Raw genomic sequence first — 25,992 nt, 5'->3', positions numbered from 1 at the left:
TTTTAAACAGCCCTCCAGTCCATTTTTCTTCATTCAGAACATGAGGAGGGAAGGTTGAGACCCCTAGTCTTAACTAGGGCAGCATAGGTAGTGGGTGGTTTCTGAGTCTTCAGTGCTGACCGGCGGAGAGAGATGTGCTCTTCAAAATCTCTGGGGGACCCCAAGCAAGGGCTGTAGGCAGAGCCAAGTGGAAGACCTGGTGATGAACTGGGGAAACAAATAAGCCAGTAAACTTGCTCCAGGCAAAAACTAACACGCCCTTGACCCTTTCCCCAGGCTCCACAGTCCTACCACCTTGGTCTCAACTTTGCTAGAGACAGGTGGGAAGGCTGAAAGAGTCCTGGCCTAAACTGAAGGGCAGCAGGAAGGCTCGAGCAGAGGCTTCTAGGAGCTGAGGAAACAACTCGTCTGCTGGGGTTCCTTCCTTCTGAACATCACCTACTTCCCCTTAGTTTCCCTGGCTCTAAATAGCACCCGTAGCCCACCACCCAACTCTAATCAAGATGACACATTCACTAATTGCAAAGTACTCTGCTCACTGAAAATGTTTGAGGCTGACAGCCAGCCAATGACGAGTTCTGCAACCGGAGAAGCATACAGACCTGTCAGCTCCTCTGGCCAGCAAAGGCAGGCCCGTGTGTGTGCAGAGGGAGGGCTGCTGAGCCAGGGGCACTCGGCAGCATGAACCTCCAGAACACTCCTACAGCCCTCACAACAGCTGGGCAGATGGGCACTGTGGCTAAACTAGACTAAGGCAAGCAGCCTCTGGCAGGGGTGGGGAAAGGTTTGACATTTCCAAATGTATTTGTTCAACAATGGTTATCACCTTGTATTTGTGGGGTCTAGGCAGGAACCTAGAGCTCATATCAAAGGGAGACAGTGTAGTACACTGGTTTGGAAACAAATTGCCTGAATTCAAATTCCATGTCTGCCACTCTCTATGTGAACTTGGTTAAGTTACTGAAACTTTTTGTGTCTCAGCTTCCCTGTGTGTTAAATCAGTTTAACAGTGTTTACCTCATAAAGTTATTATGCGTTTTAAATATAATGCATGTAAAACACTTAGAATGCTTGTACATAATAAGCATTATATAGATTGTGTTAAATGAATAAAATTAATGAAACAACAAGATTGAGAGACAGAATGCAAGGTCAACAGGTAAGAAGTATGCTGATGTCCCAGGTCAGAGAACTCCGTAAGTGGGGTATGCCCTCCTAACATCTTTTTTTTTTTTTTTTTTTTTTGAAATGGGGTCTCACTCTGTCATCCTGTCTGGAGTGCAGTGGCGTGATCTTGGCTCACTGCAGCCTCGACCTCCTGGGGTCAAGGAATCCTCTCGCCTTAGCCTCCCGACTAGCTGACTATAGGCATGAGCCACCGTGCTGGGCTAATTTTTATATTTTTTGTAGAAACAGGGTTTCACCATGTTGCCCAGGCTGGTCTTGAACTCTTGAGCTCAAGCAATCCACCTACCTCAACCTTTCAAACTGTCAGGATTATAGGTGTGAACTGCTATGTCTGGTCTCCACTAACATCTTTATTACAAAAAATGAAATTGAAAAAAATCAAAAGAAAATAAAGGAGAAAGTGAAATTTCAAAGTGCAAGAATACTTGCTTCCTTTACCCGGTCCATCTCTGTGATGAAAACTCCCTATAAACCTGAACCTGGGGAAAGCTCGGGTAGAAGCAGAAGAGGACTTGAGTCAATTTTACAGTTTGTTAGTGGTTCTGTTGAAAGGCTTGGTAGGATAAAAAATGGCTAAGATAAGGTTTTACTCTTTCAAACGAACTTTAAAATCAGCATAAAGTTCATACTCCCAAAACACTCTTTGGAATTTTGAATGAAAGTTTTTTCAAATTTAAAAGATGAACCTTTTGTTCATTTGAGACAGTCTCACTTTGTTGCCCAGGCTGGAGTGCAGTGGCGCGATCTCAGCTCACTGCAACCTCTGCCTCCTGGGTTCAAGCAATTCTCCTGCCTCCACCTCCTGAGTAGCTGGGATTACAGGTGCCCACCACCATGCCCAGCTAATTTTTGTATTTTTAGTAGAGATGGGGTTTCACCATGTTGCCCAGGCTGGTCTGGAACTTTGGGAGGTTGAGATGAGCAGATCACCTGGGGTCAGGTGTTCGAGACCAGCCTGACCAACATGGAGAAACCCTGTCTCTACTGAAAATACAAAATTAGTCAGGTGTGGTGGCACATGCCTATAATCCCAGCTACTCGGGAGGCTGAGGCAGGAGGATCACTTGAACCTGGGAGGCAGAGATTGCGGTGAGCTGAGACTGAGCCACTGCACTACAGCCTGGAAAACAAGAGCGAAACTCCATCTCAAAACAAACAAACAAACAAACAAACAAATCAAAAAAAACCCCAAAGGACAAAACCCCAAAAAACCCCACCCAAAACCAGCAAATACTACATCCTCTCTTTTTTCTTGTGGCATCATTAGGAAAAGTGTCAGCTATATTAAAAAATGTTGGTGCTTTCTTAGCAGCTCTGGTAAGAGTCTTATTAGGTTGGTGTGAAAGTAACTGCACCAACTTCAAATTTGCCATTACTTCAAATGGCAAAAAAACCCACAATTACTTTTGTACCAACCTATAGTTATGAACTTGTTCATCTATTTTGTTTTCCCCCATCTACTTTTCAGGAATGAAAGATAGCTGTCTGAATCTGCGATAAGATCTCAGACAGCAGAGTGTTTCTGAGGTGGCCAAGTGCCAATATAATCCTTCTCTTTCATTATGTTTGCTGCAATAGGAAGGAAGAGAAAGGTCTGTAGGCCTGGTTTTCTGAGGCTTGCCAACGATGGGTGTTAAGGTCTGGATGAGAGGTGAGAGGCACTCAGCAAAGAGCTCCTCAAGCCTGAGTGAATGTCTGTATCTGTTGATCTTGGAGGTCAGGAGTCCTGGAACACAGGGGGTTCTGGGGACCAGCAGAGAGGAAGGGAGAGTGAAGAAAAACAAATGGGCTGAACTGTATGACTTCTGACATTAAGGTGTGTAAGATGAAAAGAGTACTGAGATAACTGTGTTCAAAAAAAGAAGTAAAGGGCTGGGTGTAGTGGCTCATGCCTATAATCCTAACACTTTGGGAGACTAAGGCGGGAGGATCCTTTTGAGCCCAGGAGTTTGAGATCAGCCTGAGTAACAAAGGGAGATCCCATCTCTACAAAAAATATAATTTAAAAAATTAGCCCGGTGTGGCAGTGCGCACCTGTGGTACCAGCATCTCAGCAGGCTGAGGTGGAAGGATAGCTTTAGCCCGAGGTCAAGGCTGCAGTGAACCAGCCTAGGCACAGAGCAAGACTCTGTCTCAAAAAGCAAAAAACAAAACAAAACAAAACAAAACAAAACAAAACAAAAAAAGAAGTAAAGGAAGGAATTCATCTGGTAGCCTTCACCAGCCTTAGACAATTCTACCTACATCTAAACGAAAAGGCACCTGTGAAAATCTTTATATTGAACCAAACCATGAAACTCCATCCTGAGAGACCAAAGACTCTATTGAAAAAGACAGAGAACATAGAAATAATGTGAGTGCTTGGGTAGTTCCTTTAGTGTTGGGGTAGTGTGGGGTAGATGTTCAGAAAAAAGAAGTCTTTGGGGTGCTGGGTGCAATGTCTTCATCAAGTCTGCTTTGGTGATCCATAATTTAAACCTCTGGCATGCATGGGTCATTATCCTTTTTTTTTTTTTTTTTTTTTTTTAGTTGGACTTTTCCCTTGTTCTCCAGGGTGGGGCATGGGGAATAATCTTGGCTCATTGCAACCTCTACCTCCTGGGTTCAAGCGAATCTCGTGCTTCAGCCTCCCGAGTAACTGGGATTACAGGTGTTGCCACCACACCTGTCTAATTTTTTGTATTTTAGTAGAAACGGGGTTTCACCATGTTGGTCAGGCTGGTCTCAAACTCCTGATCTCAGGTCATCCACCCACTTTGGCCTCCCAAAGTAGTGAGATTACAGGTGTAAGCCACTGAGCCTGGCTCTTTCTTTTATTTATTTATTTATTTATTTTGAGACAGGGTCTCGATCTCTCACCCAGACTGGAGTGCAGTGGTATGATCATGGCTCACTGCAGCTTTGACTTCCTGGGCCCTAGCAATCCTCCCACCTCAAGTAGCTGGGACTCAAGGCCCCCAGGTAGCTGGGACTACAGGTGTGCACCACCACTCCTGGCTAATTTTAAAAATTTTTTTGTAGAGATGGGGTCTTACTATGTTGCTCAGGCTGGTCTTGGACTCCTGGACTCAAGTAATCCTCCCACCTCGGCCTCCCAAAGCGCCAGGATTACCAGGCGTGAGCTACTGTGGCTGGCCTATGGGTCATTGTCTCTAACTTGAAAAACACCATCCCCTAGGATATTGCTTCATAACCTCACCCGCCCCCGCCACTTCTCATTCGTTGTGGACTTCATCAGACTCCACATGCGGTGGTCCTCTATCCCTGCTAGTTCCATCCCATGAACTCTTTCTACTTCAGGACTGAACAATATCCAAATTGCTCTCAGAAGAGTCATCTGCTATTCCAATTTTGATTTAAACCATACTCTGAAATACGGGATACATGTTTTCCCCTAAGTAGTATCTGTTTCCAAGTTAGTTCTATGTCAACAAACAGTACCTTGTTCTGCTATCATCTGGTTCTTCCTGATAATAAACTCTTTCTGATTAAAAAACTTGGCTTGGCTGGGGTGTGGTGGCTCATACCTATAATCTCGGCACTTTGGGAGGCCGAAGTGGGAGGATTGCTCGAGCCTAAGAGTTCAAGACCAGCCAGAGCAATATGGAGAGGCCCCATTTACATTAAAAAAAGAAAAAAGATTAAAAAAAAAGTGACCTACTGGCAGATACTATAAGCTTGTCTGCCCAGAAGTGACAAACATAGGCTGGGCACAGTGGCTCACGCCTGTATTCCCAGTACTTGGGGAGGCTGAGGTGGGTGGATCACCTGAGGCCAGAGTTCAAGACCAGTCATGGCCCATCTCTATTAAAAACAAAAATTATCTGGGCGTGGTGTGGCACGTCTGTAATCACAGCTACTCAGGAGGCTGAGGCACGAGAATCATTGGAACTTCCGGGAAGCGGAAGTTGCAATGAGCTGAGATTGTGCCACTGCACTCCAGCCCAGGTGACAGAGCAAGACTCTGTCTCAAAAAAAAAAAAAAAAAAAAAAAAAAGCGACAAACTCTGGCAACAGGACACAATCCAAAAGAATGATGAAAAAGAGAACCTTTAAAAGTCTAGCCAGATATCAAAATTGCTGATTAAGAGGGAAAAATCTGGTTCCAATCCCAAAGTAAATACTATAGCACTGTGGACAAAAATGTTAGAAGATAGGAGGATTATCAAAGTTTCTTGGATCATATCCAATATAAGATTCATTCTTTGGATTCCCAAGGGCAGATGAAATGATTGGCCTTTGCCTAAAACTGCTGGGATACAGCACAACTCAAGAGTCTGATTTGATACAGAAATGCTGCATTGAGAAAGAGAGAACTTCCAACTCTCAAGGCCTGAGTTCAGCAAGTACTGGCAGTCACAGAGTGAGGATGGCCTGCTTTGGGGGAACTAGTGGCTTTTAGGACATGAACCAGAATTTTCCCAGATCACAAATGTAGCCAACAACATGAAATCACACCAAATGATTCACACAACCCAATGCTACTGAAAAGAGGCAGCTTCCAGTAATCAATAGTAGCGGGTGCGGTTCAGCTTTATCGTATGGCTGAACGGTTCTACTTGGCCAAGAGCCAGAGGGTTCTTGGACTTACCTATAAACTCATCCATCTGAAAAGGTGATGCTGGGAAGAAGCCAGAACTATAAAGCAGTCTGTTCTCTCCCAGACAGGTCAAGTCGATTAGAATGGATAATAAAGTTTCCTACCGAACCCACATGGGAAGTTATTTTTAGCAGTTCCATAGTGAATAAGAGCAATCACACTTCACATGAATACCACATAGCCAGATATCCTACCCTTTGCTCAGGGTGGCTTAGGACTCTGATGAGGAATAGAAAAAGGTAAAAAAAAAAAAAATAGAAGTAGGGTTCTAGCTAGAAACAGAGGTTTTCCTTAATTCCAACCATGGTCCATTTCATCCTGAACATGTGTGGCTGTAAGATGTCCTTTGTCCTGCAGCATTCTGGCTGAGATCAACTCTGTCTAGATTTAGGTAAGTTCACGAAAGCCTCTTGCCCTACAGAAAAAGTAGGCTATAGTTTTAGAATTGAATTTGTTTGGCATCTTTGGAAAATGATTATCAGAAGCCACGATGGCTCTTTGCATTTCCTATGTTATTCTTCTCTGGGGGGACAAAGGTACTTTGTTTCTTCCTATTCCAAAGGAGGACACAGCACTATGTCTTTCTTCAGAGACTTTTCCAACTAATAGATAATTCAGTTCTTCGGGACCTACCATAAACAAAGTGCCAGGAACTTTTCCTTCTGCCACTAATGACATCAAGGAACCTTCTGCCTAAATGATGAAAGTATGTTATTTATCTATCCTCATTCCAGGATTTGTTGTTTCTTTTTTCTGAGACGGAGTCTCATTCTGTCACCCAGGCTGGAGTGCAGTGGTGCAATCTCAGGTCACTGCAAGCTCTGCCTCTAGGGTTCAAGCAATTTTCTTGCCTCAGCCTCGCACACCACCACGGACAGGGTTTTGCCATGTTGGCCAGGCCGGTCTTGAACTCCTGACCTCAGGTGATCCACCCACTTTGGCTTTCCAAAGTGCTGGGATTAGTAGGCATGAGCCACCGTGCCCAGCCCCATTCCAGGACTTTAAAGCAAGAATTTCCCCAAAGCCATGGGGGTATTTAATTTGTCCTGCTTAATTATATATTATTTAAAAATGTAACCATCACATAGGGTCTCACAGAACAGATCTGGCCCTCCTCTTTGACTCAGACTTCTGAGGCACTTTCTTGGGCAGCTTAAGTCTTGCCAACTGACTCCTTACCAATGTGGACCCAAAGAGCTGGGCTGAAGTTGTATATTTTTGCCACCATATTTCTATGAATTTTATCCCTTTTGTTTATTCAAGATATTCACCAATGTCCAGGAAGTCAAAGAGCTGGGGAAGAAGCGCAGGATAGGGGCATGTAATTGGCTAAATCCAGAGGTCCTTGGTGAGGCTACATATAACAGGAAGCAGAAACACAGTGCCAACCAGAGAGGCACCGGCATCACAGCCTGCTGCCTGACTCTGAGCACAGGTGAGACGATGGCGCCTTTCTTGATGTAGTCAGAACCTTCCACGATGGTCCTGCCCATGAGAGTCTCTGCTACAGTAAAGGACACTGATCTACCCTATCCGATGAGAGAGTAAAAGACAAAATGGGGCTCACAGCAAATTTTAAGATGCCTCTCAGCAAGTCTTGTCACAACAAGATAATTATTTTTTAAGTAACAATTCAATTAGGTAGCAATTATCATGGCATTTTCCTTCAGGAACCCCCATGTCTCCTGCTAGTGAAAGGAATCACAAGCTCCTAGAATATTCCTAGGCATGAAATGCCTGCCAATGAAGAAAAAAAATCGAAGCTCAAACTCTTTCTGAAGGGTTTGTTGCCAGGCATGTCAGGAAGGTTTAAGTGGAAACAGGGAAGAAATTTAATAAAATATTTATGCTCTCTTACCATTAGCATCTTGGACTCCAGTAAGTGCTCCGACGGCTGCTGCGGTTTCCCCAGACAAGACGATCTGTCCCCCACCTTGTAAGGTGGCCTCAGCCAGGGTGGCGACAGCATGGGCGGCAGCTTCGCTGCGGGCACAGGAACAGGAGAGAGGGGGATGTGTAAGATGAATAGAGGAACAGCACTGCAGCCAAGACAAACCATCCTTTCAACGCTTTCCTTGGGTCTCTCTACTGACTCCATGGTTGTGATCCTAACAGCAAATACGTGTTAACAGTGCTAACAGATAAAGCCAGGAGTAATTCTGAAATAATATTAATGGCTAGAGAAATCTGAAGTCTTACACAGCTATAAAGCTAATGGTGAGAGTTTCTTTGAACCTCGGTGTTTGACGACAGAAGGCACTCATTATCAGTTTCTTCCTTATCAATATCAGTTGAGTGCTTGCAAGCCATAGTGGAAGCTCTGATCCATACTCACAATGCAAAAGCCATTTTGGTTGTCAATCACAAGGTTTTCCTTTTCTCTTTTCTCCTTACAGTAACACAAGGCAGACCATCTGAGACTGTCCTTTTATAGCCAAGGATGAATGATAATATGAGGAGTCAGCAGCAACCTGGACTCACTCTTCAATTAATATTAAATAATAATTTGATTTATAGTCATGCTTTTCAAATACAAATTAATGGCTGATTTAATATCCTGAAGAGTCCAACTCTACCCTTTGACTCACTGTATATGCAGGCACGGCTAAAACAAAGACTTAAAATTTAAAATTATCACTACAAGTCCAAACTGTATACATAGTTTGCCTCTATAAACACAACAAAATAATAAACCTCCCTATATTGCACAAATGCTCTGTAGAATAGGAAGACATTAATCATTTGTATATAGCAAGTACTATTTTAGCAATGTGTCTCATTTTTCTTTCCTTCCTTACTACATGCTTTTACTATGTGCATAAATACCCATTTTTCTTGATTCTATGATGCTACAAACTGTAAGACATACTATTATTTTATGGGCCAGTAAGGAAGAAAAATTCCTGACAATTGTAAGATTATAATTTGCCATCCAAATTTCAGAGAGGTAAAAATGTGAAAAAACAAGCAAATTCATTATCCCTTCTGGTAAAGTATCAGGTGTCAATTTGCAGTTACTGAGGGACTATCGAATTCCAGTGGGCATAGAATAGAGATGGTGGTGCCATTTAGTTTAGCAGAAGTGGACAAATAAGCCAGTTGAGTCAGCTTTGCTCTGAAACTGCAGGCTTTGCTGTAACATGGCAGTGGTCTTGTAACCACAAGCCGTAAGTGGAGGTGGGTGAGGGGACAGGGACTAATTGGGGTAAACATGTTAGGACCGTGGGCAAAGCAACATGTACCAAACTCAATACTGTCTCCTTAACCTAAGACAGTCAGCACACAAGTAAGACAACAGATACAGTAATTCCCCTGCAGAAGACTTCTTAGTCACTGTAAGGATTTTTTTTTTTTTTTTTTTTTGAGACGGAGTCTCGCTCTGTCACCCAGGCTGGAGTGCAGTGGCCAGATCTCAGCTCACTGCAAGCTCCGCCTCCCGGGTTCACGCCATTCTCCTGCCTCAGCCTCCCGAGTAGCTGGGACTACAGGCGCCGCCACCTCGCCTGGCTAGTTTTTTTTTTGTATTTTAGTAGAGACGGGGTTTCACGGTGTTAGCCAGGATGGTCTCGATCTCCTGACCTCGTGATCCGCCCGTCTCGGCCTCCCAAAGTGCTGGGATTACAGGCTTGAGCCACCGCGCCCGGCCTGTAAGGATTTTAGGAAGCAGGAAAAGAAACCGAATGGCCAGAAAAGTCTCATTAAATAGAAAAGTTTCCTCTTCTTACTAATTTGTCTTGCTTTTAATTTTATGACTGTTTTAAACAGTTATCTTTTTCTGATAATAAAAGCAATATACTTGCTTTTATAGAAAGTTTGAGCAAACTCTATTAAGTATAAAAGAAAATTTAAAATATCATAATTATTTCCTACTAATCTTAAATACAACTTTAAAAAGATAAGATAAGGCCAGGCGCAGTGGCTCACGCCTGTAATCCCAGCTCTTTGGGAGGCCGAGGCAGGCGGATCACCTGAAGTCAGGAGTTCGAGACCAGCCTGGCCAACATGGAGAAACCCTGTCCCTACTAAAAATACAAAATTAGCCAGGCGTGGTAGCGCATGCCTATAATCCCAGCTACTCGGGAGGCTGAGGCAGGAGAATCGCTTGAACCTAGGAGGCGGAGACTGAAGTGAGCTGATATCGCACCACTGCACTCTAGCCTGGTCAACAAGAGTGAAACTCTGTCTCAAAACAAAAAAAAAGATAAGATAATAATTAGGATTGTACTGTACAGTTTTAAAAACTATTTTGTTGTGGTAAAATTCACATAACATAAAATTTACATTCTTAACACTAAAGTGTGCTGTTCAGGGAGTTAAATACACTCAAAATGCTGTGCAGTCATCACCATAATTCATCTCTACAACTCTCTTCATCTTGTAAAACTGGAACTCTGGACCATTAAACTTCCTATTCTACCATCTCCCTAGCCCCTGGCAACCACCATTCTACTTTCTGCCTCAATTATTTTTTCATTTTTGTTTTTATTTTTTAGAGACGGGGTCTCGCTATGCTGCCCAGGCTGGTCTCGAATTCCCAGGCTCAAGCAATCCTGCTTTAGCCTCCTGACGTTAACAGCTGGAACTATAGGTGTGTGTGCCTTTGTTGTCATATCTAAGAAATCATTGGCAAATCCAATGTCATTACATTTTGCCCCATGTTTTCTTCTAAGAGTTTGATAGTTTTAGGTCTTAGATCCACTTTTGAGTTTTTTGTCTCTATGATTTTTACTGCTCTATCTCACATAAATACAACCACACAGTATTTGTCCTTTTGTGTCTAGCTTATTTCACTTGGCAGAATGTTCTCAAGGTTCATCCATATCATAGCATTTGTCAGAATTTCCTTCCTTTTAAAGGCTGAATAATATTCCATTGTGTGTATATACCACATTTTGTGTATCCATTCATCTGTCGATGATCACCTGGGTTGCTCCCATGTTTCAGCTATTGTGAATAATGCTGCCGTGAACATGGGCATACAAATATTTCTCTGAGATCCTGCTTTCAATTCTTTGGGATATATACCCAGAAGTGGATTTGCTGCAACATATGGTAGTCCCATTTTTAATTTTTTGAGGAATTATCATACTGCTTTCCACAGTGACTGTATCATTTTACATTCCTACCAATAGTGCACAAGGGTTCCAATTTCTCCAAATCCTCACCAACACTTGTTATTTTCTGTTTTTTGGATCGTGACCATCTTAATGGGTATGAGGTGGTATCTCATTGTAGTTTTGATTAGTGATGTTGCATATCTTTTCCTGTGCTTATTGGCCATCTGCTTATCTTCTTAGAAGAAATGTCTATTCGAGACCTTTGCCCATTTTTGAATAGAGTTTTTGTTGTTGTTGAGTTTTAGATATTCCCTATATATTCTGGATATCAATCCCTTATCAGATATGATTTGCAAATATTTTCTTCCATTCTGTGGCTTGCCTTTTTGCTCTATTGATAGTCTTTTGATGTACAAATTTAAAACATTTTTGTAAAGTCCAATTTGTCTATTTTTCCTTTGTGATATCCAAGAAATTACTGGCAAATCCAATGTCATGAAGTTTTGCCCCATGTTTTCTTCAAAGAGTTTTATAGTTGTAGGTCATGGAACCACTTTGAGTTAATTTTTATACACGGGGTTAGGTAAAGGTCCAACTTCATTCTTTTTTTTTTTTTTTTTTTTTGAGACGGAGTCTCGCTCTGTCACCCAGGCTGGAGTGCTGTGGACGGATCTCAGCTCTCTGCAAGCTCCGCCTCCCGGGTTCACGCCATTCTCCTGCCTCAGCCTCCCAGGTAGCTGGGACTACAGGCGCCGCCACCTCGCCCGGCTAGTTTTTTGTAGTTTTAGTAGAGACGGGGTTTCACCGTGTTAGCCAGGATGGTCTCAATCTCCTGACCTCGTGATCCGCCCGTCTCGGCCTCCCAAAGTGCTGGGATTACAGGCTTGAGCCACCGCGCCCGGCTTAACTTCATTCTTTTGAATGCAGATATCCAGTTTTCCTAGCACCACCACTCACATTTCTGATTTAAAAACTTAACACAAAGCTGTAGTAATCAAAACAGTATGGTACTGGCATAAAGACAAACATATAGACCAGTGGAATAGAATTGAGAGCTTAGAAATAAACCTTCACCTATATGGTCACATAGTTTCTGACAAGGGTGCCAACACCATTCAATAGGGAAAGGACTGTCTTTTCAGCAGGGGACCCTTGATCTGGAATTACTACTAAGGCTGTTCTTTACATTTTTCATGGTAGAATTTAATTTTAAAGTGCTTTTAAGTATTTATTAGAGAGACTTTCATAAATTTTAGTACGTAGGCCCTTAATTTTTAATATTTTGTTAAGAAATTTATGTTAATAAACACTACTACCAACCACTGGGAATTTTTTTTTTTTTGAGATGGAGTTTCGCTCTTGTTGCCCAGGCTGGAGTGCAATGGCGCAATCTTGGCTCACCACCACCTCTGCCTCCCAGGTTCAAGTGATTCTCCTGCCTCAGCCTCCCAAGTAGCTGGGATTACAGGCACCCGCCACCATGCCCAGCTAATTTTGTATTTTTAGTAGAGACGGGGTTTCTCCATGTTGGCCGGGCTGGTCTTGAACTCCCGACCTCAGGTGATCCGCCCGCCTCGGCCTCCCAAAGTGCTGGGATTACAGGCATGAGCCACCGTACCCAGCCGGGAAATTTTATTAATTACCTATATTGGAGAAAAAAAGTAAAAAGAATAAATAAATATATGATCAGCCAATTTTATAGCATCCACCTGTCAATGATTAATGATACAAATATTTACACTGTGACCTGAGACTTTATGGAAAGTAGGAAAGTATATTCTTTGGAAAAAGCTGTGTGAGAGTCTGAAGAAGAAAACTGTAAATAAGAATTGTTTATATGGAATTAGGATCTTTGTTTATAGGCCACCTCAGTGACTGCTTATTTCCTATAATTCTTCCTACAGTTTACAATGATCTCATCTTTATGACCATCAAGATGACATCCTGCCACTCCTGTACATCCTGAACACACTCTGGCAGAATGAGTTTCATGGACAGCAAAAGGAGAGGGCAGCTCTCCAAGCGTTGACATTAAAGTGTACCTGCAACTGATCACACTCCTTTCATTTGACTTGAAGCCCTAAAAACTTGAAGTTATTTTCTTTAACTTCTTTCTCAAATATGGTATGGTAGAAGAAAAGCTGGAAACCAGCAACAACCTAAAATAATCTGGAATGCCAGGGATGAGGAGTCCAATGCAATGGGGGTGACAGGTTGACAGGTCAGTACGATTAATTATTCAACCCCCAGTTAGGGTCTTTACATGGGGCATGAAGACAACAATGATGCCTGTGGTAAGCAGGGCTATCATTTCCAGAGCGACTCTAACCTTTTACACTCAACTTTATGGGAAACGACCCAACTAAACTGCTAGAAAGATTTTTTTTTTTTTTTTGAGACAGAGTTTCGCTCCTGTTGCCCAGGCTGGAGTGCAATGGCATGATCTCGGCTCACTGCAACCTCCGCTTCCTGGGTTCAAGCAATTCTCCTGACTCAGCCTCCTGAGTAGCTGGGATTACAGGCGTGCACCACCACGCCCGCCTAATTTTGTACTTTTAGTAGAGATGGGGTTTCTCCATGTTGAGGCTGGTCTCAAACTCCTGACCTCAGGTGATTCACCTGCCTCGGCCTCCCAAGGTGCTGGGATTACAGGCATGAGCCACCACGCCCAGCCTAGAAAAATATTATGTTCACCTAAAAAGGTGAATAGGGATTAAAAAGACTTTACAAATTTTTAAACAAAAATTTTGTAATTTTACAAAAATTTGTAAAAAAATTTATAAAAAGACCACTTTACAATTTTTAGACAAAAGTCATTTCAAAACCAAAGCTACAAATAAGAGGTTTCTATCAACCTTTTATCTGTAAGTGTCTAATCTTTACCTATAGGAAAGAAAAGCAGTTGTACCATCGCTGACCTCTATTCCAGAGAAGATTTCTGATCTAAGTTTTCCATCCCATTTTATTGGACAAATATCACTCCACATATTAAAGCCCCATTTTATTTTAATAATATGTCTAATTTTAAGTCAATAATATTTTCATCTTAAAGACTAAGATCAAATTTTCTTTCAAAATATGACTTTTAAAAGCAAAATCTTCTCAACAAAAGAAGGACAAATTCTAAAATTCCTTGAGAAGAGGAATTAATCTAAGTATTTCCCCATAGCACTGAGTCACAGCCCTGCACACAGTAGACACACAATAAATACTGTCTCAGGGTTGACAATATACTATCAAGTAAGTTTCCACTACTTTAGAAACGTAGAGTAAGTCTACAAAGCCAAATCATCATCCTACATGCAAGGACTATACTGGCCATATTCAGGAAATGGGTTTGTAGAAGGACATGTTTAAGAGGAACTACAAGTCCAGGACAGCTTAACCAAAGAACTGAAAATTCAAATTAATCACTGCATCACAAGTAAATGGTGATACCACTTCCTTTCCTCTCTGGTTGTTCAGGCTAAATAGCTTATATATATAAGCTATCATATATATAATGCTATTATATATGTATGTATGTATATACACACACATACACACACACACACATTGTTTTAAAGCTGTGATGTTCTGCTCATTTGTTCACTTTGATTCCCTTCCCACCTCCTTTCCAAAAGTGCTGATTTATTCTTTATTTTGAAAACGAAAATTAACATAGTTTTTAAAGGACAATTTCTCCATACCCACTTTGGGTTGTTAGAAAGCCAGGGTGGGCTAAAGGCTGTGGAGCCCTGGGCCCTTGTGACTTGCAGTATGAAATTCTCTCAACAGCATGGTTGAGAAACAAGTCTGTCCTGCAAATGTCCTGATTCCATTGTACCCTGTAAAAGATGAAGGAGCCCCTCTGCCTCCTTATTCCCCAACCTGCCATTGCACGTAGCTTCCTCTCCCTTCTCACCCTGCGCCCACATCTGCTGTTTACATTGCAGCAGAGGTGCAGCTGGTTATAAGAGAACCATGCTTGTTTTATCTGCACCCGAAACACAGACAGGCTGCAAGAGGGCAGATTATGAAACTGCTTTGTCATCATAGGAACAAAGACCAGATTTCTCTGTGTATTTCTCACTGAGATGACTTCCAACAGCAAATTATGTGGAGAGGCTCAGAGTGTAGGGACTAAATGATTCTACTGCATCTCGTCCACAAGGAAGTGAATGTTAAGGGCTTGTGTCTTATATCCAACCCTCCTGACTAAGACATTAGACCATGGGTTACCTCTCTTCGGTTCAGAAAGCCCTGATGTTCCCCTAATAGTCTGCTATAGTCTAGTCTCTGCTGCCAGGCTTGGTTTCATCATCCCCAGCAGAAGCTGTAATACACCAACCCCTAACACTCATTGGGGTAGCAAACTACCTGATTGCAAAGATATGTCAACATCTCTTTATTCCTCCTCTATGCCACAGTGAACACATTCTCCTTCCTTTGGAGTAAACACTGTAGCCACCTCAGCTGCATCTGAGTTTGTTAACAAGCCCTCAGGGGATACCATACCCTCTTGCCTTTAGAAATAAGCCCTGGTCCTTACAACAAAGGGAGCCCAAATGTGCCTCATATTTTCCACTATGTACAGAGTTCCCAGGACACACACACTTCACTGGAATATCCAAGGTGTTGGCTGCAAGTCTCAATGAAATCAAGTTTTGCTGGTCTTTAATGAGGGCCTGTTAGGCCCCATGCTACAGTCGGGTGGGGGATGGGGGCTGTTACTGGACTAAAGGGTGGGAGAGTCACTTGGCCATGCCTTTCAGGAAGTTTATCTGGGTGTTTCTCTCAAAGACAGGGGTAGAATTGAGCCAAGTGTAAGGAACCAAATAAGACTTTCATGTTACTGAAAAGCAACATGGTGGGTATACACGTGAGTGGGGGAAAAAAAGAAATGAAGAGCAACATGAGCAACATGGCTCAATAGGCTGAAAAAAATGTTACCCAGGGACTAACTGGGTAACTCTGAGAAGACGTGTTGTGTGTGTGTGTGTGTGTGTGTGTGTGTGTGTGTGTGTGTGTGTCTGTGTGTTTCAGTTTCCTATTCCTAATCAACCACTAATCTCTGGCCATACTTCTTTAAAATGAATCACTTAGGCTGGGCGTGGTGGCTCATGCCTGTAATCCCGGCACTTTGGGAGGCTGAGGTGGGTGGATCACCTGAGGTCAGGAGTTCGAGACCAGCCTGACCAACATGGAGAAACCCTGTCTGTACTAAAAGTACAAAATTAGCTGGGCATGGTGGCAGACGCCTGTAATCCTGGCTACTTGGGAAGCTGAGGCAGGAGAATCGCTTGAACCTGGGAGGCAGAGGTTGCAGTGAGCCGAGATCATGCCATTGCACTTCAGCCTGGGCAACAAGAGCAAAACTCTGTTTCAAAAAAAAAAAAAAAAAAGAATCACTTTACCTCCATTCTTACGACTTTACTTTCCAAGACCTTAACAAGGTGTGCTGGAGTGCCTCTTCCTAACTGATCTTCTAATCTCCTCTCACTATAATCAAATCAGAATAGACAGTTCTTAAAATATAACTTAAATGATAATAATTCTTGAAGTGCTAACTCTGGATTGGACACTGCGATAAGAATTTTATCTATATTATCTCATATACATGATTCTGTATGATAAGTATTATCCTCATTATAACAATGGGGAAAACAAAGCTCAGAGGTTATGTTTCTCAGGATCAAATGGCTAGTGTGTGGTGGAGCCAGGATTCAAACCCGAATATGTGACGTTGGAACCCTGCTCTCAGCCACCATACCATACAACCTCATATAGTGAACCATACACAAATCCATCTTAGCTCTCTAGTATCTATCATAATCAATCTAAACTTTCACTGATTTTATATTTAGGGGAGGTGATCCCCCTCCTCTGAATTTCTACAATGTTCATAGTCTTTACCATACAATTCAACAGTGAGTTATACTCTAAGTAATACTGTTTGCTAAGTGTTACTTAAATCAGTCTCCCCAATAAGAGTATGATTTCTTTGAGGGCAGAGTATATGCTAGAGCACTCTATTCTCTATTTACAGCCTTACCCAGTAGAGCTGGCATGTCGCAAGAGTTCAGTGACTATCAAGGACTGAGAGCTGCTATGGATGAGAATAGCAGCCCTTACTGCGTACAAGACACTGACCTAAGGATTTCACATGGAGTAACTCAGTTCTCCTAACACCTCTAGAAGAATGTACTGTTATCACTCCCATTTTACAGAATAGGAGAGCCTGGCTACTGAGAGTTCAAATGAACTGCTTGATGCCAAACAGCTCATAAGTGACAGAGCTGGGCTTCAAACCGAAGTAGTCTGGCATCAAGGCTCACACTCTTGACCATTAATTTAAATGCCTGAGTCCATTAAAAATAAAATTGCACGAGGAATGAAGAAGAGGGAGAATGATATGAAGCTGATTTTCCCTGTCAACAACCAGTAGAAGGAACCAGGCAGAGAACAATACAATCGAGTTTCAGAAACCACCTCTTGGAGCATCCCATTCGGCAGCACCCTACCTAACACACCTGAAGAAAAAAGTTCATTATTTCCCCCAATAATCCAAAACTTATTTATCTTGAGCTCACTGATAAGCAAGGGCAACACATTTTTCTCAAAAGCAAGTAAAATCAGCCACTTGCTGCTTAAACATGGATTAATACCCCCCCAAAAATGCACTTTCTTTTGTAGGGCAAAAGGACAATTACTCTGAAGCCTTTAATTTGTTCTGTATTCCTTGAAAACATGAAGCACTCAAGCCTTGCTGCTTCTGCTTAATGGACACAGAATAGGATAAATGGGAAGGCTTGACCAGCAGTCTTGGGCTGGAAGTCAGAAAGGCTGCACTGGTTGTTGGGGCTGGGTGGCGGCAGGAGTGAAGAATGATGCGGAGATGATCTTTCCATCAACAGCCAGTAGAAGGAACTAAGCAGGAAACAATACATTGAGTTTTAGAAACTACCTTTTACTGGAGGATTCCATTTCACATCACCTTTCCTAAGCACACCTGAAGGAAAGAAGTTTAATTTTTCTTGGTAAGGGCTGACCTATTATAGGCCAAACTACAATATCATATGGGCCAAAAGTGTTAAGTTCCTACTGCCAACTGTGGCAAACTGAGATATATTTCTCTTTAAGAGGCCTCCACCCATATCTGCAGGGACAGATTTGTGATCCTCATTTATTCCCGGACTCTTGCCACCACCTGTTAAGCGCCATGGTGACTGTAGCTCCCTGCTGCATCTCCTGAGAAGCTGCCACTGCGGCCTCTGCCAATGATGCCACCGCCTGGGTGGCCTCTGATGCTTGCGTCGTCTGGATGGTCATCTCACCTCCCTGTAACGTGGCCCAATTTTGTTCCACCTGAGGCAGAAAGGACAAGATAGTAAAAAAACAAAGCCACAAAAGTATAATTTTAAAAGTAATTTTTCTAATAATTGCTACTTTTTGGCTAAATACACATACTCTTTAAAATTAACATGACCTGCAATGTACAGAACAGAGTTTTAAGCATGCTACCTTTTGTGTAAAAAAGGGGGTATTAGAATATATACCTGAATTTTCTTGCATTTGTCATAAAGAAATTCTGGAAGGACACACAAAAGCCACTGAATATATTCTCTGGATTGTATGTGTGGGGTTGAGAGGAGCTGGAAACAAGTTGGATGGGAGACAGAAAGCAAGACCTTCCACTGTACCTTTTTTGTTTTTTGAGAGGGAGTCTCCCTCTGTTGCCCAAGCTGGAGTGCAATGGCACAATCTTGGCTCACTGCAACCTCCACCTCCCAGGTTGAGCGATTCTCCTGCCTCAGGTTCCCAAGTAGCTGGGACTATAGGTGTGTGCCACCACCTCTGGCTAATTTTTGTATTTTTAGTAGAGACAGGGTTTCACCATGTTGGCCAGGCTGGTCTCAAACTCCTGACCTTAGGTGATCCACCTGCCTCAGTCTCCCAAAGTGCTGGGATTACAGGCATGAGTCACCACGCCTGGCCCACTCTACACTTTTAAATACGTTTCTCAATTTACCTCCCAATGTATACATACTTCAAAACAACACATTGTGCAAAATAAATATATACAATTTTTTGTCAATTTAAATAAATACATAATAAAGTTTAAAAATATATAGGCTGGGTTGTTAGAAATAGCCCATGAGAGGAAAAAAAATTCAAACTATACCAAAATTTCAAACTGTATCAAAGGGAATATGATACCAGTACTCTAGACCCTTTGTCCAAAGGGTCTACTACAGTGCCTATTTTCTTTCTCTTTTATTATTTTTTTATCATTATACAATATTTCCATGTAATATACCTATTTTCTTGTGTACCTTTGTAGAGCTATTCCCACTATATGGAAGTATATTTATACAGACACACACACACACATTCACCCTATGTCCCCTTTCTACTACCTCCTCTTTAAAATAAAAATGGCAGCATATTCTACATATCTTTTGTATCTTGCTTTTTTCACAAACAGTACATCTCCGAAATGATTCCATTTTGGAACATATAAAACTACTTTACTGATTCATGATTCTTAAGAATGGCTGCATGGGATTGCATTTTTTTTTTTTTTTTTTTGGGATGGAGTTTCGCTCTTGTTGCCCAGACTGGAGTGCAGTGTTGCGATCTCGGCTCACCACAACCTCTGCCTTCCAGGTTCAAGTGATTCTCCTGCCTCAGCCTCCTGAGTAGCTGGGATTACAGGCATGCGCCACCACACCCAGCTAATTCTGTATTTTTAGTAGAGACAGGGTTTCTCCATGTTAGTCAGGCTGGTCTTGAACTCCCGACCTCAGATGATCCACTTGCCTCCACCTCCCAAAGTGTTGGGAAGCATTGATTTATATAGAAACATCATAATTTATTTAACAAGTCATCTTTTAATGCACATTTAGGTGGTTTACAGTCTTTCGCTATTAACAAACAGTGCTGTGATGAATAGCCTTATATACTATTATACTTTGTATATCATGTGAGTCTATTTATAGGGTAAATGCTTAGAGGTAGAATTATGGATTAAACTTACTTTGCATTTTTATTTTGATGGAAACTGCTAAACTCAGAAACTAATTTTTTAAAGTGTAGCAAAAACTGCTTTCTTTTCAGTAGGGGAGAAGTTATGAAGACTCTCCCACTGCCCACAGCAAAAAACTCAAAAACAAAAATCATACTCTCTGGTGATAGGGTACATGAGAATCCAGGTTTGCTAGGCCTCTACAGAGTCTCGCAGTCTTGGCATGCTAACATTTTGGCCCAGGTATCCTTGGTTGTAGGGCTGTCCTGTGCGTTGCAGGATGGTTAGCAGCATCCCGGCTTCTACCCACTAGTTGCCAATAGCACCCTCCCAAGTCAGGACAGTAAAAAATGTCTCCAGATATTGCCAAATGTCCCCTCTGGTCTGGGGTACAGAACCACTGATTTTAGTACAATTCTTTGTGTTTAGAGACTTAGTTCTGAATACCTGTATCTAGTTACTTCAGTCTGTTTTGCTCAATAAATACTGGTTAATTATCCACCCTCAAAACTGAAAAGTAGCAAGGGCAGTAAAAGCAGTTTCTATTCCGAAGTACGGCAGGTGATCCATCAGCTCAGGTGTATATGTCTTTGGACTCCTGGGACTCAAGACCTTAGCAGTGCTTACTGCAGCTCCTGCTATTCCTGCTTCACATTGCTGGGGCCTAGTGAGTAGTTATCTTGTGCCTGCTTGTTATTGTGTCCCAAAGGAAATGCTCCAAGCTTTAGAAGGTAGATACTTTAAATGCTTCCTGCTTTAGTTCTATCACCATACTTAGATTATGATAATGCTTTTCAGAATGTTTGCCAAAAGCCTCCCAGAGAAAGAGACATTCCTTTGAGCTACCTTCGTGTTTGCCCTGAGTTCTCATGGGCAGTGGATTGTGCCAACAAGCCTTCAGAGCCCATCACTCCTGAGGCAGAGATATCCTAGAGCTGCAAAGTTGCCCCTCAGGAACTCCAAAGCGCTTGTTTTCCAAGGTTGGTTGCTTTGATCTCATTGCTCCAATGAACATCACTGCCAACACTGCCAGTGTAAGAGGCAAGCTGCACTATCAATTCTTAGGTGGCTAATGATTCCACTCAAAACATCCACTGAAGCTGGGCAGTGCTGTTGCCTACAGCGAGGCAATGGTCTTCCTGTTTCCTGATCTGCCCCTCTATTTTAGTCCAGCCCATGCTGCTGCTCTCACCTGAGCTTGGTCCAGTGTGGCTCTCTCAAGTCCTCAAACTCCAAAGGCAGCAAGTCACTACAGACACATTTAGTTACAACTATACTTGTAGTGAAAATAGCATTAGAATGCTGCCATATACAGTATAATTTAAGAAAGTTAAATTACGTGTCATGGAATGACAGTAAACAGTGAAGAGAAAAGAGGAGGAGAAACAGAGAAGAGATTTCTAATCAGAAACACAGCAGGTGATCAAGAAATCAGTTCAAGTGCCAGCATCTCTTCGGAATTTCCTATTCCTGAGTCTCAGCGCTTTCTTAAACTGTGTTTACTTAAGCTCTTGTTTCACTTCCTTCCCCAAAGAAAGGGCCACAAGCCCTGGGAGGGGAAGATATTCAGAAGATATCTCATTGGTTACTATGCATTTCTGAGGCCCTCTACCATAAGGCCCTTCAAACTATGGCTGTTCCACGCTTTCACAAGTTAATGCACTGAATGTGTTGCTCCCTTTGACAGGGTAGAACTCCTATCCCTCTCCTTTGTTTGGCTAGTTACCCCTCTAGTCTAAGCTCGGGGACTTCCTCTGGGAAGTGTTTCCTGAGACAATTCCATTCCCCTGAAGTCCAGATGAGGGCCTCTCCTCTGCTGTTCCACAGCACCCTGGGCTTGCTGCTACTAGACCCTTATCTCACTGCAATTGTTCTTTGCCTTTCTCTACCACCTACCTATGTGCACCTTAAGGGAAAGGGGAGTCTTTATTATCTTTTATCTATAGTCTCTACAGTACCTGGCACAGGGCTCAAAAAGTGTTTACTGAAGGGATGGATGGAAAAATACTATTGGTATTTTCCTACTTGTTATTCAGTCTGCCCATATTTAAGGTAAATTGACATTCATAAAAATACACCTAAAATGAGTTATGCAAATCAAAACTGTTATATATATTAATGGTTCAGTTTAAAATTCACATCTCTAATGTATTTGTACTTTGGCTTTCTCTTCTTCTAATAGAATTATATATACTATTATCGATAGATACTATTCTATTTCAAATTTAGACTTTTCTGACACCTAATGCAATTGATATCACCAATACCTGGTCTTATCACACAGCAGAATGGACTCTCAAACCCATCTGCGTCTTTCAATATGCCATCAAAATAAAAACTGTATATTTTAAAATCAACATAGTTTATTTCACATTATTTTGAACTTCTTTCCTTGTTCAATTATAAACATCTATGTAGGCCGGGCACGGTGGCTCATGCCTATAATCCCAGCACTTTGGGAAGCCAAGACGGGTGGATCACGAGGTCAGGAGATCAAGACCATCTTGGCTAACACGGTGAAACCCCGTTTCTACTAAAAATACAAAAAATTAGCCAGCCTGGTGGCGGGTGCCTGTAGTCCCAGCTACTCGGGAGGCTGAGGCAGGAGAATGGCGGGAACCCGGGAGGCGGAGCTTGCAGTGAGCCGAGATCGCGCCACTGCACTCCAGCCTGGGAGACAGTGAGACTCTGTCAAGAAACAAACAAACAAACAAACAAGTCTATGTAACTTGTTCTGTGTCACTAATTAATTTTCAACTGCTTAAGGCTATAGAGTTTGTTGCTCTGTAATTACTCAGATTACTGAGTATTCTCAGCTCAGCAGGCCCCCAAATGACCCTTCCCATAAATAACCGGACGCTGAAGACAGTGTGGTAATGGTGAGAGCTCTCACTGGGAAGGCTGGGATAACAAAATCACCACATAACTTCTAAAAGTATAGGCACTGCTTGTTGTTATACTTTCTGCCCCATGGGAGAAAAGACCTAAGCAAAAAGGCTGTTTCTACTGAGTCACCTGATACAGTGTCTACACTGGCATTGATGTGGCCTTATATAGCCCACCTCAGAGAAATATTAGAGTCATTACAGTTCTTATGGTTCAAAGCTAAGACACTAACAACTATGTCAACATCTAAGAGAAATCAGACGGCAAACGGAAACACAATATAATCTAAACATGTCACTTTCTGACATAACCTATGCTTCCTCTCTTTATGTCATTTTCATTTCACTGGAAGTGTAGGAAGAGTTAAGAGTATTTTTTTTTCATCTGACTGAATCCAGGTATTTACCAAAAGGCTATAAAAACTTTATATATGTCATTCAGCAACCTCCACAATAGCTGGCTTAACAATGATGTTAGTGTGCCAGAAAAGCCAGACATATGCAACTGAGATTTAAAAAATATTTTCTATGAATATTTGAATATGTTGATTACTTTTGTATGTTATTTAGCAAAGTATATTTCATAGACTTAGTCCCAGAGAAGTATTTAAGAAACACAACTCTGGCCGGGTGCTCACGCCTGTAATCCTAGCACTTTGGGAGGCTGAGGCAGGCGGATCACGAGGTCAAGAGATTGAGAACATCTTGGCCAACATGGTGAAACCCCATCTCTACTAAAAATACAAAAATTAGCTGGGCATGGTGGTGCATGCCTGTAGCCCCAGCTACTCAGGAGGCTGAGGCAGAAGAATCGCTTGAACTCGGGAGGTGAAGGTTGCAGTGAGGTGAGATCATGCCACTACACTCCAGCCTGGGCCACAGAGTGAGATTCCGTCTCAAAAAAACAGAAAAAAGAAAGAAAGAAAGAAACGCAACTCCATAAATATGTTATAAATATTATGTGTCAAAAACAAAATTTTTATAGAGAAGGAAACAAAGTTACTTTCTTTAAATAGTACCAAGAAACATTCAGTAGAGAGATAGGGTTGATAACACTTTGTCTAAGCCAAAAACTAACACATCTTCTAACTCTACCCCTTGCTGTCTTTTTCACCTCTTTCAGACTTTAAGGAGTGTCATCTCGTTCTAGTGTTCTGGACCTGACAAATTCTTTGCTTTGCTAATCCATATCCTTTAATGATGTTTATGTACTTAGAAAGTAAGTGTTCTGTCAACCTTCACCTTTCCTCACCCAATAACCAAGTTTTTCAGTGTCCCAAACTTTCCCAGGCTCCTTAGGTGGAAAGGAGGTACATACGCTTTGCAGCATCCCTTACAGCAAGGCTAGAGTTCGTTCACATAGGCCTCTCTCTCTTCCCCACTAGACTGGAGTCCCATGAGGGCAAGGATCCTGTGTGAATCAACCCCACACACCTGTAGCTATACAGGGTTTTGGCACATGCAGGCTGGCCAAGAAGCCTGTGGTGCACTCTCCCTCCATCTCCCAGCCATGCGGCCTTTGCCAGTTCTCCCCCTCTCCTGAGGAGCACATATGAAAGTGACTTTGTGGTGTTCTAAGAGGAAATGCTCCATGGCTCTCAACAAGGGTGAGATAACACTTTTAGCTTTATTTCTGATACTGCTCTTTGATATCTGTTGGCTATTTTTCAAACTTCAGGACACCACATCAGTATCTTCAAGGGAAACACTCATGGTGACGTAACAAACCCTTTCCTTCACTTGTTGAATCTTCACCAATGTCTCAGAGCCTAGGTAATGTTTTTCTCAATTCATTACCAGCTTCAACACTGCTCTGGGACTTTGGGCAAATCATCTAAGCTCTGTTACGTCTCGGTTTTCTCATCTCTGAAGTGAAGATGATAATGGAACTTACACTTCATAGGGTCGAGTGTTTAGCCCACCAAGTGATCAATAAAGGTTGGCTGTCTTTAGATTAACGTCCCATAATTATCTGAATTTTGGTAAGGAAGAATTCTCCTAAGAAATCTTTTCAAAGGCGTATTTAAAATATAATAAATAATGTTACTGACTTGCAAACATATTTATCCCTTCAAAGAAGGCTTCCCTTAGTTCCAGTTTTAATGCATCATTTTTTTTTCTCATAAAGACCAAAGATGAAATTCTTCGGGATTCACAGCATAAAATGCTAAAGGGATAATCCCTTTGTATTGTGTATAATACCAAATGCTATACATTCAAATGTAAAATTCTAAGTTCCTGACAGTTGGGTTTGAGTCATACTAATCCATGAATCTTTTTTTTTTTTTTCTCACATATAGTACTTTATTATTTCGCAACTTCAAATTATACTAAAAAAAAGGTTTCAGATGTTTGTTCTTTTGAGGTAACTTTAGCTCCCGCAATCAACAAGCTTCTTCACCCCATAATGTAAACGAGCAGTGAAAAAAAGGCAACAAAGTGAGTCCTGCAAACGGGCAGTAAGAGAAATTCTGAAATCCAGGTCTGTTCCAGGATGACAGCCAGGTCCAAGATTCTGCGTTCTCTTCTTCCGTCACTCCTTTCAATAACTCAAAATGCCAGTCAGTGCAGGTAAAGGAAGAGGCACATCCGCCGGTTGCCAATTTTGGAAATTTTCTTGTTACTTCTAGGACACAGGCAAGTGATGCCTTCTCATCTTCGTCCAGGTTTCCTCCAATCTCCGAACACAGCGACTCCGAATCCTCTTGCCACTCCCTTCTCCAGGGACCTACCTAGGCAGCACTCCCAGCCCCTGCCAGCTCTGGAAGCTGCAGAGATCCCGACAGTCTGGGATGGGGATTGAATCCTCTCATTGCAGTGCAATTAAGCGGAACCACGACCACCGCACAGATTGGCTGACAACACACATTCCCTAAGACCAGCGATAGAAATTTTGACAAGCCTTGTCCAATCAACAGGCTTTATTTGGGATTCAGTTTTTTAATTTGTTCTATTAGGAGGAAATATAATCAGCCACCAGCGTAGCCCTCAGCAAGAGGGGACAGAGATGTTTCTCCGCTTTTGCACGCTATAAAGTGAATCTACAAGTAGTAGTTAGTGGAGGGAAAATGGGCCTGCATGGAGAAGGCTCCCACCACGAAGGCATGGCCAAGCCGGGTTGCACGCAAAGATTACACACAATACCCGGTGATTTACACAAACAGCCCCCAGGACCACCATTTTTGTGGTCTCCACGGCAAACGAGTGGGATTCTCCCGGCAGTTTTGCGGCAACAGCTAGTTCAACAAAGCTCTT

The 25,992-nt window shown here is 42.2% G+C and overlaps 1 protein-coding gene across 1 annotated transcript in view; it reads right to left on the bottom strand.

The window, feature by feature from the left end:
• The window catches only part of NRF1 (nuclear respiratory factor 1), a 156,135-nt gene that overhangs the window by 22,813 nt on the left and 107,330 nt on the right, over nt 1-25,992 (bottom strand). The window contains exons 8-9 of the mRNA XM_017875098.1: nt 18,035-18,192; nt 7,647-7,771 (exon numbers count right to left, since the gene is read on the bottom strand). Of these exons, the coding sequence (XP_017730587.1) occupies nt 7,647-7,771; nt 18,035-18,192 (283 nt within the window). The remainder of the gene's footprint in view (nt 1-7,646; nt 7,772-18,034; nt 18,193-25,992) is intronic.

Source organism: Rhinopithecus bieti, unplaced genomic scaffold (assembly GCF_001698545.2).
Source record: "Rhinopithecus bieti isolate Rb0 unplaced genomic scaffold, ASM169854v2 scaffold_8783, whole genome shotgun sequence".
Classification (NCBI taxonomy): domain Eukaryota; kingdom Metazoa; phylum Chordata; class Mammalia; order Primates; family Cercopithecidae; genus Rhinopithecus; species Rhinopithecus bieti.
This window is presented reverse-complemented; position numbering and strand designations above follow the sequence as displayed.